The sequence below is a fragment of the Fonticula alba genome (assembly GCF_000388065.1).
Source record: "Fonticula alba strain ATCC 38817 unplaced genomic scaffold supercont2.8, whole genome shotgun sequence".
Taxonomy (NCBI): Eukaryota; order Rotosphaerida; family Fonticulaceae; genus Fonticula; species Fonticula alba.
In genome coordinates, this window is record NW_009242978.1 from 591,528 (window position 1) to 603,941 (window position 12,414).

The following is a 12,414-nucleotide window of genomic DNA, read 5'->3' on the forward strand; positions in this document are numbered from 1 at the left end:
CCCCCCCCCTGCACTCCCCCCGGCCCTCTTCCTCCTCTTCCTCGCCGCGCGGCCTTCCCCTCCCCCCCGCTCAAAAAAGCGCTTGTTCTTGCTCAGCCTTCCGCATGGCACTGTACATCGTGTAGGAGGGGGCTGCGCCGGCTGCTGTGTGGGCTTCAATTTTTAAAGGAAAAAGGGGAGCAATCACAGGAAAGCTCATCGCATGTGTGCCCCGAGAGAAAAGAGTGGCTCGCACTCTTCGTGTGTCTCGTGGGGGTGATCCGAAAATCACTCACGAATCTGGGGGGTGGAGCAAAGGCAGGAGGGAAAGGGGCGAAGAGTTAGATGAGGAGGCAGGGGGAGGAGGAGGAGGAGGAGGCAGCGAGATGTGATGTGGGATATCCTCAACTTCAAAGTTCTCAGTCATGGTTTTTTGTTTCAGACAGGGATAACTTGAAAAAATTCTTCATTGGTATGACGCAGCAGCAGGGCAAACAGGCGAGCATGGGGGGGGGGGGGGGGGGGGGGGGGGAAGGGACGCACGCGATGGAGAAGCGCAGAGAGTGGGCGAGGAAAAAAAGGCGAGGGCGGGAGGCCAAGCCGGGCCACGCATTTTGAGTGTGTGTCACCTGCCTGTGGGCCGGCCGCCGCCCACGCGGCCTAGTATGCCTGGGACATTTCCCCCCGATGCGCGGGCAAAAAGACGCGCCCTCAGAAATAGCCTCGGGGCCGGGATGAAAAAAAAGAAACTCCCATACCGGGACTCGAACCCGGGGCGCGTGGGTGAAAGCCACGTATCCTAACCACCTAGACCATATGGGATGGTTATGGTTGATACAACCAACCCGCTGGAATATGTACATGCGGTTTTCCACGGAGTTTGGGCCGCCGGTTGTCGATCGTGTCCTCCGGCGAGCCGGTGATTCCCCCCGCCCCCCGGACGCGCTGGGTGCGCACCTGTGGAATTCCCTCCACCTGGCCCCTCTCCTCGATACCACCGACCTGTGTCTGGCGGTGGTGCCTCGACTGCTCGCCTGCGGGAGCTCTCGGGCCTGTGCCCATTGTTGTGGCTGGTCGTGCTGAGCATGGTGTTGTTGTTTTTTTTTTCCCCCGCCGCCCCTCTTCAAACCATGCACCCGGGCAGGCACCACAGATTGCTCCTCCCGAGACGCCCTTTCCCCCCCAGTCCAGGCCAAGGGAGACACATGGCTTTCCTTCTCCGGACATTTATTCACCCGTGTATTGTCGTCACCAATCCGCGCGGTGCGCGCCGGGGGCGTGCCTTCAAAAATGCATGGTCTGGTGAGTCTGCGCACGGGCGCTCTCTCACACCCGCGAGCACAGGGGGCGCGCGGAGATGCCTTATGGTCCCCCCCCCCCGCCCAGCGAGCATCAAGGCGGAGGCCGGGCGGCGGGGGGGGGGGGGGGGGGAGGGGGCGGGGGGGGGGGGGGGGGGGGGGGGGAATGGGCGCGCGGAGGCAGGGGAGGGGCGAGAAAATAATGGCATTGTCCCCCCTCGCGGCTTCCTTCGCTCGGTCTTTTCCCTTCTTGGTGCTTCCTGTGCTCCGTGCTTTCTTTTGCCCCTCCGGCGTGGGCACTCCGAACCTGGCGCGCAAGGTGCTGGCCGCTGCCTGCTGCTCCCTTCCCCCACCGGCCGGAATAGCCGTTCGTCTCTCTCTCTCTCTCTCTCTCTCTCTCGCTCGCTCGCTCGCTCGCTCGCTCGCTCTCGGCCCTGGGCGTGTGCCCTCCCCGATGGAAATGCCATCACAGAAGCAGCATCATCACCACAGAGAGCGCCATCAGCCGAAGGGCAAGCACCGACCGCATGGAGGCAGGCCCGCTGTTCGGGAACAGCGAGTCGTGGTAGCTGTACGTAAAGCGATTCAACGTGAGCGACTCATTGCGCCAGATCTGCGAGCAGCGGGCCCCACGAAAGATGGCATTCCCCACGGTGGCCCGAGGGCAGATGAGATCCGGCGTCGGGAAGAGGTCCAGCAGCTTGCAAATCTCGGCATAGCTGTTGCTCCGGGCGCTCTGGCACTGCATGATCTTCTTGATGGAGGAGGAGCACACGCGCGAGTTGCAAAACACCGGCGAGGCCAGGTGGAAATCAAAGTCATTGTCCTGGAACTCGCACTGGCTGCGCACCAGGTTGTAGTGCCGGAGGAGGTTCTGATCGTCGCATCCCTCGGGCGGGTGCATCTCGGTGTGCTTTTCCGGGAAGAGGTAATTCACCGGGCAGTAGAGCTCCTCGTCCTCCAAATTGGTCGTGGCCACATGCGAATGCGGGGCCACCTTGATGCAATGCTTTTGGTAATCCTCCAGGTACTTGGCACAGTGGCCGAAGCTCTGGTGGCGAGCCACCGGCATGCCGCCGGTCACCATGCCATTGAGTGTTCCGCAAATGGCAAGGTCCGCCAGGAAGGGCAAAATGTCCCGGCTGCAGGCGGCCCCGCGCAGGGTCAGCACCTTCACCATCTCGAAGCTTTCCATGTAGGCACGCCCACAGAAGGTATTTAACTGGGGGTCAAGGGTGGCGCGCGGTTCGCGCCGGTGGGGCGGCACCCGGGTGGGCCGGGTCCCTGGGGCGTCCACCTGCTCGACCACCTGGGGATTGGTGGCGTTGTCTGTGGAGGATGCCCCGAAGTGGCGTGCGGTTGATGCGGTCATGCGTTAGAGTCCGGCAGGCACATTGTCCCCGGAATGTGCACATTTGTCGGGCCATCGGCCTGCCCGCATGTGCATCTCTCTCTCTCTCTCTGTGTCTCTCTTCCTCTCTCTGTGCGTGTGGGTGTGTGTGTGTGTCTCGCTCTGCCATCTGCAGCTCCCCATCACCATCGAGCACCAGGACGCGCGCGCGCGTGGTGCGCCATTCTGCGTGCACACGCGTGCTTGGGAGGGCCACCACGGGCAGGGGGGCGGGAAATACGCACGCGAACAGGGGGGGTGCTTCTCCAACAGTGCATCCAACTGCTGGAGCACCGCAAAGGTCCCGGTGATGTTGGCGCTGAGCAGCCGATGCACAAGAGGGTCGAGCTCCATGGCGTCCAGGCGAAGGGCAGGGGCGCAGACAATAAAGCGACACGAGCTAGGAAGGCGAGAAGGGGGGCTGCAACGGAAGGGGGCCGACTCCGGAGAAGGTGAGGGAAAGGCGGGAGGACTTCTGGAGAGCCGCCACTCTCCCACACCACCAGGCCAGTGGCAGATATAAGCGCCTCTGCCGGGGATTCCCGGCGAGCCCAGCCATCGATCATGCCCAACAGAGGGCTTCCGCTCCGGCAGGTGCCGGCATTCCTTCCCGATCTCGGGGATGATGGTCCTGGTGCGGGATGGCCCATCCCCGTGGCAGGCAATGTCGTGCGAAGGAAAGGGCTGCAGGGATGAAGATCCGCCGGGCACCTGGGCAGGACGAAAGCAGCCGCCTGGGGGGGAAAAGTTTTGTGCGAAGTCCGGGCGAATGTCCAGACAAACGCTTCGCTCGAGGCAGGGCAGATGGCAGGGCAGGCTGTGTCACCAGCTCCCGCCCAAGGAAGAGGTGCAGAGCCGGCCCAACGGCGGCGGTCGCGGCAAAGGGAGGCGCAAGGGATTGCCGCTGCCCGCTTCTCGGCGATCCCGGTGCGCGATTGGACATTTGCATGGTCCCCCGATGCCGGCCATGGACGGCCGCGATTCGCCGGGCAAGATCGAAGGACCGGGCCGCCCGGCCAAAACGCCAGCAACACGAAGCGGGCCGCCGGCCGCTTGGACTGGGGCCCCGGGTGGTATTCTCCCAGAGGGGCCACCAGGCCCGGAGGGCCCTGCACAGGGACCGGCTTCTGGTTCGAGCGAGGGCACCGGATCGCCGGTTATGGAGGCCTCTTAAGAGCGAGGAAGGGGGCCGGGCCGGGCCGGGCCGGGCCGGGGGCAGGGAGAGGGAGAAAATGGGAACACGATCGGGAAATGGGCCGTGCCTCATTTTGGCGATCCCGAAAATGGTTGTCCCAGGTCCGCTGCACATACCCCACAACGGCCCCCCCCCCTGGAGCCGTGAGGCGCGTCCGGGATCGGCTGGTTTCTCGGTGCGGCGCGAATGCCCGCGCGCATGCACGCACATGCGTCTCCCCGGGTGCGTGCGAATAACGGGCAGGCCTGGAGGTGCGGCGAGGCCGCATCGGCAGCATCGCGGCCGTGTGGCCCTGCCTTCGCGCTTCACTTTCGCCAGGTCCGCCAGGGGAAAGCCACCCCTTCTTGTGAGCCCGAGAATTGCGTGTCGCCCTTGTGTGCTTCTTCTCCTTCAGCTGGGGGCTTCTTTAACTCGGTGCGCTTTTCATTAGCTCCGCATCGACCCGGGCGCCCGAGTCTATTCGCCTCTTCCGTCATTGACAGAGGGGGGGGGTATGCTGGTAGGGCACGCGCGGGCACGCGCGGGCGCGCGGGCGCGCGAGAGAGAGAGCGGGTTCTTGTGGGCGACTGACCAACCCGTAGGGCGGGCCGTCGCGACAATCGCCCTTTGCGATTGGTAGATGGCGGCACCGATGGTCAGGCTCAGCTGGAGGGGGGAGGCAACTCGGGCATAGGCCGCAGGAAGTTCGACCCCCCCCCCCCCCCCAGCACCCCGAGAGTCAGGAGGCGGCGCGCGGGGCGTGGACAAAGGGTGGCGGCCCTGCAGGTGGCAGGAGCCCCAGCTGCCCGGGGGGTCCACCCCTGCCTCCGCTCGTTCCGGCCGGCTCCCCGCGGAGAAGAAAACCCCCAGGACCGAGAAAGAGGACCGGTCTTCCGGGCTGAGGACCCACGCCAAGAGCAGCTCTGCCACACAGGGGCCCCGATGGGGCAGCAGAGCATCCCACGGGCCGGGGGCCGCGGACATGCGGCCCCGCGTGCACGGGTCGGCCACAAAAAGAAAGCCGGGGCAGGCAGTTTGTATATTGAGGATGTGAAGAGGAAAGAACTGGAGGCGCTGCGACAGGGGTCCCCCTGAGCACCGCCGGCCGACCGCGAGGGCGCGCCGCAAACACACGTACATGGGAGGGCGAGCTCCCCCAAAGAGCGAGGCACCCCATGGATCCCGCCACAGGGAGGAGAGAAAAGGAAAAAGAGACACCCGGCTCTCCATTTTCCCGGCCACCGGGAATGCACAGGTATAGGACGACGACCTGACGCCCGCATTCATTCCGGCGCCGGCTGCTGTCGGGACGGCCCCCGGTGCACATGGGGGCAAGGGAGGCGCGCGCGGCGCTGTCCGCGAGATGCGCGCGCGTCTAGTCTAGCACACGTCAAACTCAAGGGTCTTAAGCCGCTCCAGCTGCTGGGACACCTGCTCGCAGAACTCCGTCACCTCGGAGGGTCTTCATGCGTTTGTGTGTGTGTGTGTGTGTGTGTGTGTGTGCATGGGGGAGGGGGGCGGAGCAGGAAGAGGAGCGAGGAGCGAGGGGCACACATGGCACGCAGGCATGCGCCAGCATACACCAGGTCAGTGGGAAGGCACACGAGTGATTGGATGCCTGCCGATCGTCAGTGCCCCAGCCTGCGATGGAGGGCCACATAGCGTACCTGACGAGCATCTCCGCATGGCGGAGCTCCGGCTTCCAGATGAGCTTCAGGTTCGGCTGCGCCTCGATGTACTCGCGGACCTTGCTCGAGGGAACAATGCTGGATACAAGCACAGCCCCGAGGGGGCGACCAGGAGCAGAGGGGCACACGAGGGCACGTCCATGTGCAGACATGGCCACGCACGCACACACACACACACACACGCACGCACACGTCGTCATTGTCCCCCGTGCAGGGGGGGGGGAGGAGGGAAAGCGCAGCAGGAGCGTGTCAGGACCATGCACATGCCGCCTTGGCCGCCCTCCCGGGGGCTGCATAACAATGGATGGCGAGAGCCAGGACAGGCCGCCGGTCAGAGAGCGGCCAAATGCACGCACCTGTCCAGGCCCGACAGGAGGACCACCGTGTCAAGGTGCTCATGACGCTCGCCGGTGGCGACATCCTTGGCGTGGAGACTGCGCGTGGACAAGTCCTCCAGCCACAGCGAGCTGGAAATCCAATCGAAGTGCCGGCCAAGCGAGTAGGCGATATGGAGCTCGCGCGCCGCGCCATACCGCATGATGGCCTGCTGCCAGTCAACCGGCACACGGTGCAGGAAATTGTGCGCCACATCCGACAAGCAAAGGAGGAAGCACACCGGGTCCAGGAGCATCAGCCCGGCCACGCGCTCCGGGTGCAGTCGCGTCATCCAAGAGCAAGTGACTATATGGCGTCACAGCCCGGTGGCGGGGGCACGGTCAGTTTCACGGCCAAGGCCCAGGCAACCGGACACCGGAGGCGGAGGGGGGGGGGGGGGAAAGAAAGCAGGCAAGCCGAGCAGAGGGCCGGCAGGCCCCAAGGGCAACAGCGCTTGAACGGCCCAACAGGCCGGCATCAACGCACGACTTCCAATACTGTGGCCGATGAAGAGGGCGCGAGTCCGACGCCGGGTCGACGAGGCCCCGCCGGCCCCACGGGCGGCTGTGACGGCCCGCTGTGCGGGTGCCGATGTGCCGGGCGCCACGGCAGTGGTCGTGGCGTCGGTCGGGCTGTCGGCATCGGCATCGGCATCGGCGGTCGGCGCGTCGAACTCCGACTCCAGCAGGGTGTCCAGGTCCCGGACCACCTCGCGAGCGGTGGGGTTGGCGTCCCAGAAGAGGCGCTGGGAGATTTGCGGCAGCTCCAGCGCCACGAAGCCCCGGCGCTGGGTCTTGGCCAGGCCGAGCAGGCGCCACACAACCAGGAAGTATGGCACCAGGCCCAGGCCGATGCCGTGGACAAAGACAATCGGCGTCGAGGGGGCCGGCTCGGCCGGGGCACCGGCCGGGGCACCGGCCAACGCGCCAGCCGGCTTGTAGATCCAATAGTACACACAGCCACAGCGCTTGGACTCGAGCCCGGCCCGACGCAGCACATGCGAGCAGAGCATCCGCACGAGGCTGACCACCGCATACCACACCAGTGGCCGGTGATGCACGACCACCGGGTCCAAGGACAGACGAAGGGTCCGCACCCCGGGGGTCCGTCCTGGCGGGAAGGTCCAACGTGTTTGGGTTTCAATTCGCTTGATCCAGGTGTCGACTTGAGCCTGTGTGTTCGGCGGCGAGGGCAGGGGCTGGGAGTCAGTGATCCGGCGGCCGGCCATGCAGGCACACCTGCCAGGCTTGGTCGGCCTCCCGGGCATGCGCATGTTGCCCCACGCAGGGGGGGGGGGGGGGGGGGGGGGCGAAGCAGGAAAGGGGCGCCTGGACACGCACCAGGCCCACCGGCGAAAGCTCCGACATCTCTGATCCCCAAAAGGCCCAGGCCATCCAGTCGCCGAGATTGTCCCGTCCAATGGTCTCGAACGGGGCACCGAAGAACCAGTCGGTCAAAAACTCCCGCGCCTTTTCGGGCCGGCTGTTCCCGGAAAGGGCATACACCCGATTGAAGGTTTCGATGCGCTCGGCGTCGGTGCGCGCGCCTGGCGTCACGCGCCAGTTGTACTCGATCAAAATCAGCCGGCAGTTGAGATAGTGGCCGATTTCGAGGCAGCACCAGATGTCCACCAAAACCAGCAGTGTGGACATGATGAAGGGGAAGCCAGCCAGCTGCACGTGGATTCGGCCGCCACCGGGAGGGGGGGGGGGCGGGAGAGGGAGATGTAAGCGACAGGGCGGGCGGTGGTCGGGTCAATGCCGGGGCCGCCGGGGCCGAGGCCGGTGATGGTGGGCATTTCACGCACCCCGCCGCCGAAGTAGCGGAAGGAGAGCCACAGGAAACTCAGTGGGATGGGCGAAAAGCGCAGGAGGTACTCGCCGAGCTTGGTCAGGCCCAGGGCCATGAGCTGCTGCAGGCCGGGCGGCGGCACGGCCGTCGTGGGCGGCAGCGGCCCTGGCTTCTCGCTGGTTGATAGGGCCATGGCGTGCGTGTCTGTGTGTGCGTGCGTGCGCGCGCGTGCGTGTGTGTGTGCGTGTGTGTGCGTCTGCCGTGCCGGCGCGAGGGGCGCTGGAAGTGCAGGCGGATGGGCGTGCGAGGGTGCGGTTGCCGTCCCAGGGGAGAAGGGCAGGGGCGAGGGGTGATCGGTCGGGGTCTCGACGTCCGACGGCGGCTGTGGCGGCGATCGGTCGAAAGGGCATCGGTGAGCATGTGCACAAGCAGGGGCGCGGATGGGCAAGCACGGGCTTGGGCGAGCGCACCTTCGAAGCCTCAGCCGTGCTCCAGGTGGTGCGTGCAGCGTGGGAGTCACACAGCAGGGGAGGGCGAGGGGAGGAGCGGAGGAAAGAGCAGGGCGAAGCGGGGCGAGGCGAAGGAGGGCGCGAAGTGAGGGATCGAGGCTTGCTGGCAGGGGCTTGGTGGGTCGGCCCTCAGGGGAGCGTGAAAAGTGTGCGACCGACGCCGGTGCCGGCGAATGTATGCCTCCCACCGGGGCTGGCGAGTGTGTCAGCTGGCAGGCGATCGTCCGGGCTCAGGCGGTGATATGGCAGGCCGCTACGGGAGCAGGCCCGGGGACGGCCGGGGGCAATCGGGCCGGGAGGGGGTGGCCGCGGGTGACAGTGCCCCGAGCAGCGTCCAACGGGCGTCGAGGAGGCTGTGATGTAGGTGCCGCCCGCTTGGCAGGGGGGGGGGGGGGGGGGGGGGGGGGGATGGTGTGGGATGTCCGTTCCAAGTCCGGGACAAAACACACACACACACACGCACATACACCTGGGGCGGAGACGGGGCGGGGGCCGGAGACGGGGCGTCAGGGCGGCAGGGCGGCAGGGCGGCAGGACGGCAGGGCGGCAGGGAGGAAGGCTGAAGGGGGCGGAGGTGCGAGAGCAACTCGCATGGACTGGCCGGGGCGCGCAGGCAATGGGCCCGGGATTGGGTCAGATCGCCGATGAACACTTTGGCCACTGCGCCCGGGCCCGCCCGCCTTGCTGCGGGCCGCGGTGCCGGGGCCGGGCACATCGATCGGGAGCGCCTCGCCCTCTCCGCGGGCCGGGGGACCCCCTGCATCCGGTGCTGGCGCCATGTCAAAATGGACCTCCACACTGGTGGAGCCGTCCGTGGATCCTGCGAAGGATGCGGGGTGTGCCTGTCTTGCCTGCCCGCCGCAACTGCCTGTGCCCTGGAGGGCGGCCGAGCGGCCGGGCGAAGAACGTGGGGGACGCACAATGGCCCGCGATACAAAATCCCGCAAGCTAAGGCTGATGGCAAGCCAGGAGACCCTGGCGCAAGGCCGGCAGTGTCCCGGCCCCGGCCCGGCCCCGGCCCCTACTCGGGCAGGGTCCGAAGCGCGCAGTCACCCGGCCCATCCGCAGGCAGACGCGGCGGACCTAATTGCGGCGCTTGGCTCTCCTTAACAGAGGGCGAGTGGGCGCCGGGGCGCACCCTTCCGGCGTTCCGAGCCGTGTCCACGCGCGGGCCGGGGGGGGGGGGGGGGTGTTCGTTCCCGGCGACCGGACCCCCCCCCCCCTCACCCCCACGCCGTGCATCTGACAGGTGTGAAAAAGACCTCCCCCCCCCCCGCCCCCTCGCCAGCACTACCCCCTGCCCTAGCTAATCCCGATCGCCTGGCCCCCCCCCCCCGCCCCCCGCTGGGACGTAACCCCCAGCGCGCCTAGTCACGGAGTCACCTGAAACACCCGTCCTCCGGGCCGGCCAATCTGCCCATCGTCATGCCTCACACCAAGGCCGGGGCGCGCTGAAGGTCGTTCCCCTCCCCTGCTCCCCGCGCCCGTCCATCCGCCCGACACACAGGCGGGGGGAGAACGCCCCGAGGTGGACCCGCGCCCGGGCGCAACACGGCGCTCCCGAGGGACACGCCCGGCCGCGCAGGCGAGCGCGGCCGCGATGGCTGAAAGAATGACACCTCGTGGTCATCACGTGGTAGGTCACACGCTCGTCTCGAAAATGTGCGTCTTATTGGCCCCGGCCAGCCGCGCCGGGGCGGACGGTGCTCACACATCGCCAATGTTGGAAAGGATGCCGGAAACTGTGCGCAGTGCGTGCGTGGACAAGACCGCCGTCCCCCGGGGGCCACCCCGCGACAATCCCCCACACGAGACGGCGGAGAGAAAGGGGGCAACGAGAAAGAGGGAGAGAGAGAGAGAAATGGAGCGAGTGGTGTTAAGAAAAACGAGCAAACAAACAGGATCCCCGCAAAGAGGTGCAAGAGGGGGGAGAGGGGGCGGGAGGCGCGACAGAGAGGAGGAGGAAGGGGATGCACGTACGTTGCCGCAACAGGGTCAGAGTGGCCCGGATGACCAGCAGGACCTGCCGCGGATCGAAGGACTCGCCGGATTGCGACTGCAGCAGCAGGGCCACCAGGGTGAAAGGCCGCCGGGCCGAGCCCACCCACACCCGGGCCCCGGTCTCGAGGGTGCTCCATGTGGAGGAGGGAGGCGCCGGGCCGTGCGACCCCCCGGGCGCCAGCGGCGACCGCCGCGAAGGCTGGTGGTGCCCGAGGCCGGCTGGGCCCGAGGAGCCAGGAGCAGGCATGGCCGAGCCCCCGGGCCCACCAGCGCCGTCTCCCCGTGGCCGCGGGGGCTGCCCGCTGCGCCAATCGGCCACGAAGGCCGGTGCTCCGGGATACTGCTGCTGCTGCTGCTGCTGCTGCTGCTGCTGCTGCTGCTGCTGCTGCGAGTGCTGCTCAGGGGGCTTGCTTCCGGCGCCGGCGCCAATGCTAGCCGGGCTGGAGTGGGACCGAGCGGCGGCCGCGGCGACTGTCGCGGTCTGAAGTCCCGACGACGTTGGCAAGCCAGCCAGTCGGGCCGGCTCCGGGCCGCCCGGACTCATGGGGCCGCTCTGGCCTAGGTAGGCCGAGTGCAGGCGCGGCCCGGCCCCGATGCCGGAAGCCGTGCCCGGCAGATCGCGTGCATGCTGGCTGGCCGCCGCGGCCGCGCCCAAATACGCGGCAGCAGGCGACGAAAGGGCGACCGAATCGGCGGCCGTCGAGTGGTGCTGGTGGTGCTGATGGTGATCAGATGGCCCGGGCCCACTGTGCAGGCCACCGGCAGGCGAGCCGAAGGGCCCGGCATGCCCGGGGCCGGCCCCAGGCCGGCCGATGCCATTCAGGCTGAATGACAAGAGATCGGTCGAATCATTTCCAAGGGCATTCACTGGGACCAGGCAGGCAGACGGCGTTCCCGCAAAAGGAGAGAGAGAGAGAGAGAGAGAGAGAGAGAGGGAGAGAGAGAGAGGAGTCCAGGTTAGGTGGGGCGAATGGAATGGCGCGAAAGGGGCGGACAGGGGAGGGTCCACGCACGGACGTCGTCCGCCGCCGAAACCGCGGCGCCCAGGTTGGCTTCAATGGCCATGACATCGAGCGGCGGGGCATTGGAATTGCCCCCGGCCCCGGGGGACCCGCTGGCCCGGGCGATGTGTGCAATCCGCCCATGGTGGAAGAGGAGCACATTATCCAGGATAGGTGCTGCATCGTAGACTGGAGAGCGCGCGATGGGCATGGACGAGGGGGAGCGGGGCACATTTTGCGACAGAGCACAGGCATCAGTCAGGCCAGAGGGAGAGGAAGCCACACGGATGAAGGCATGGCAGGAGGAAGAGCGGGGAGGTAGGCCAGTGCAGGAAGGAGCACAACGCACGCTCGGTGACCGCCGTGTACATGGCACTCATGATGGACGCGCGAATGTCCTGATCGAAGGCATTGAACACACGCAGGTTGACAGCAGAAAAGCCATCAGTGGCATCCGGGCCGCCCTTTGCGAAGCGAGCCACGAAGTTGGCCAGGAAGGAGCGCGCCAGCAGGCTGAATGGCTGCGCATGGCACCGCGGCGGCAGCGCCGAAAAGTGTTCGGGCGCAGTCAGCGGGGTGGCCGAGTTCAGCAGATAACTGTGGAAGGGCAGGCCCAGGTGATGAGCACCCGGGCCGCCGGCAAGGGGTGCCAGGAGGTCGGCCGCTTCCGGACCGGCAAGGGCAGGCGCCGAGGCATTCGCCTCGGGCGCCGCGCCGGCCCCGGCCCCGGGCCCGGCCCCGGCAACCGGCCCCGGATCGACCGACCCCTCGGTGGCGGCCGACCCGCGTCGGGCCGCATACCGGCTGCTGGCGGCCGCCGTCTCGGCATAAATGTCGGCCTCATCCTCGGACAGCTGGGACTCCGGCTGGAGCCCGGAGGGGGCCGGGTACGGCCGATTCGGCCCGGCCGAGGGGACATCCCCCCCGGTCGTCGGGCCCGGCACCAAGAGCGACCGGTCGTGCTCGGCATCCAGCGCAGGATCGAAGTCGTCGTCATCCGCGAAGAGGGCACAGGCCAGCCCGGAGTCGGGATCCGTGGTCACCGACACCACCAGGCGCTGGAAGCGCACCACTCGGATGTTTTGGTGCCCATGCGTCGTGCGCCGGGCCAATGTCAGCAGAGCCACAATCAGCGATCCGGTGAGAGTCGGCTATGTTTGTGTTTGTGTGCGTGTGTGCAGGGAGAGAGAGAGAGGGAGAGGGGGGGG

At 67.2% G+C, this 12,414-nt stretch overlaps 3 protein-coding genes and 1 non-coding gene across 4 annotated transcripts in view; all 4 read right to left on the reverse strand.

The window, feature by feature from the left end:
• Positions 1-728: 728 nt before the first annotated feature.
• On the reverse strand, positions 729-801 carry H696_04790. The gene has a single exon. It is a non-coding gene; the product is annotated as a tRNA-Glu (tRNA).
• A 942-nt stretch (positions 802-1,743) lies between these two features.
• On the reverse strand, positions 1,744-3,021 carry H696_04791 (hypothetical protein; the record flags this gene model as incomplete). Its single annotated transcript, XM_009498656.1, has 2 exons — positions 1,744-2,606; positions 2,919-3,021. 2 exons carry the CDS (start codon positions 3,019-3,021, stop codon positions 1,744-1,746), a joined length of 966 nt encoding a protein of 321 aa, XP_009496931.1.
• A 1,842-nt stretch (positions 3,022-4,863) lies between these two features.
• H696_04792 (hypothetical protein) lies at positions 4,864-7,945 on the reverse strand. Its single transcript, XM_009498657.1, has 6 exons — positions 7,712-7,945; positions 7,245-7,577; positions 6,391-7,075; positions 5,886-6,210; positions 5,509-5,607; positions 4,864-5,303 (listed from the first exon to the last, which is right to left on the reverse strand). Exons 1-6 carry the CDS (start codon positions 7,886-7,888, stop codon positions 5,222-5,224), a joined length of 1,701 nt encoding a protein of 566 aa, XP_009496932.1. The 5' UTR covers positions 7,889-7,945; the 3' UTR covers positions 4,864-5,221.
• Positions 7,946-9,856: 1,911 nt separating this feature from the next.
• The window catches only part of H696_04793 (hypothetical protein), a gene marked incomplete at its 5' end in the record, with an annotated part of 2,695 nt that continues 137 nt past the window's right edge, over positions 9,857-12,414 (reverse strand). The window contains 4 exons of the mRNA XM_009498658.1: positions 9,857-9,946; positions 10,185-11,072; positions 11,219-11,395; positions 11,556-12,357. Coding sequence (XP_009496933.1) covers positions 9,912-9,946; positions 10,185-11,072; positions 11,219-11,395; positions 11,556-12,357 — 1,902 coding nt within the window. The 3' untranslated portion in view covers positions 9,857-9,911. The remainder of the gene's footprint in view (positions 9,947-10,184; positions 11,073-11,218; positions 11,396-11,555; positions 12,358-12,414) is intronic.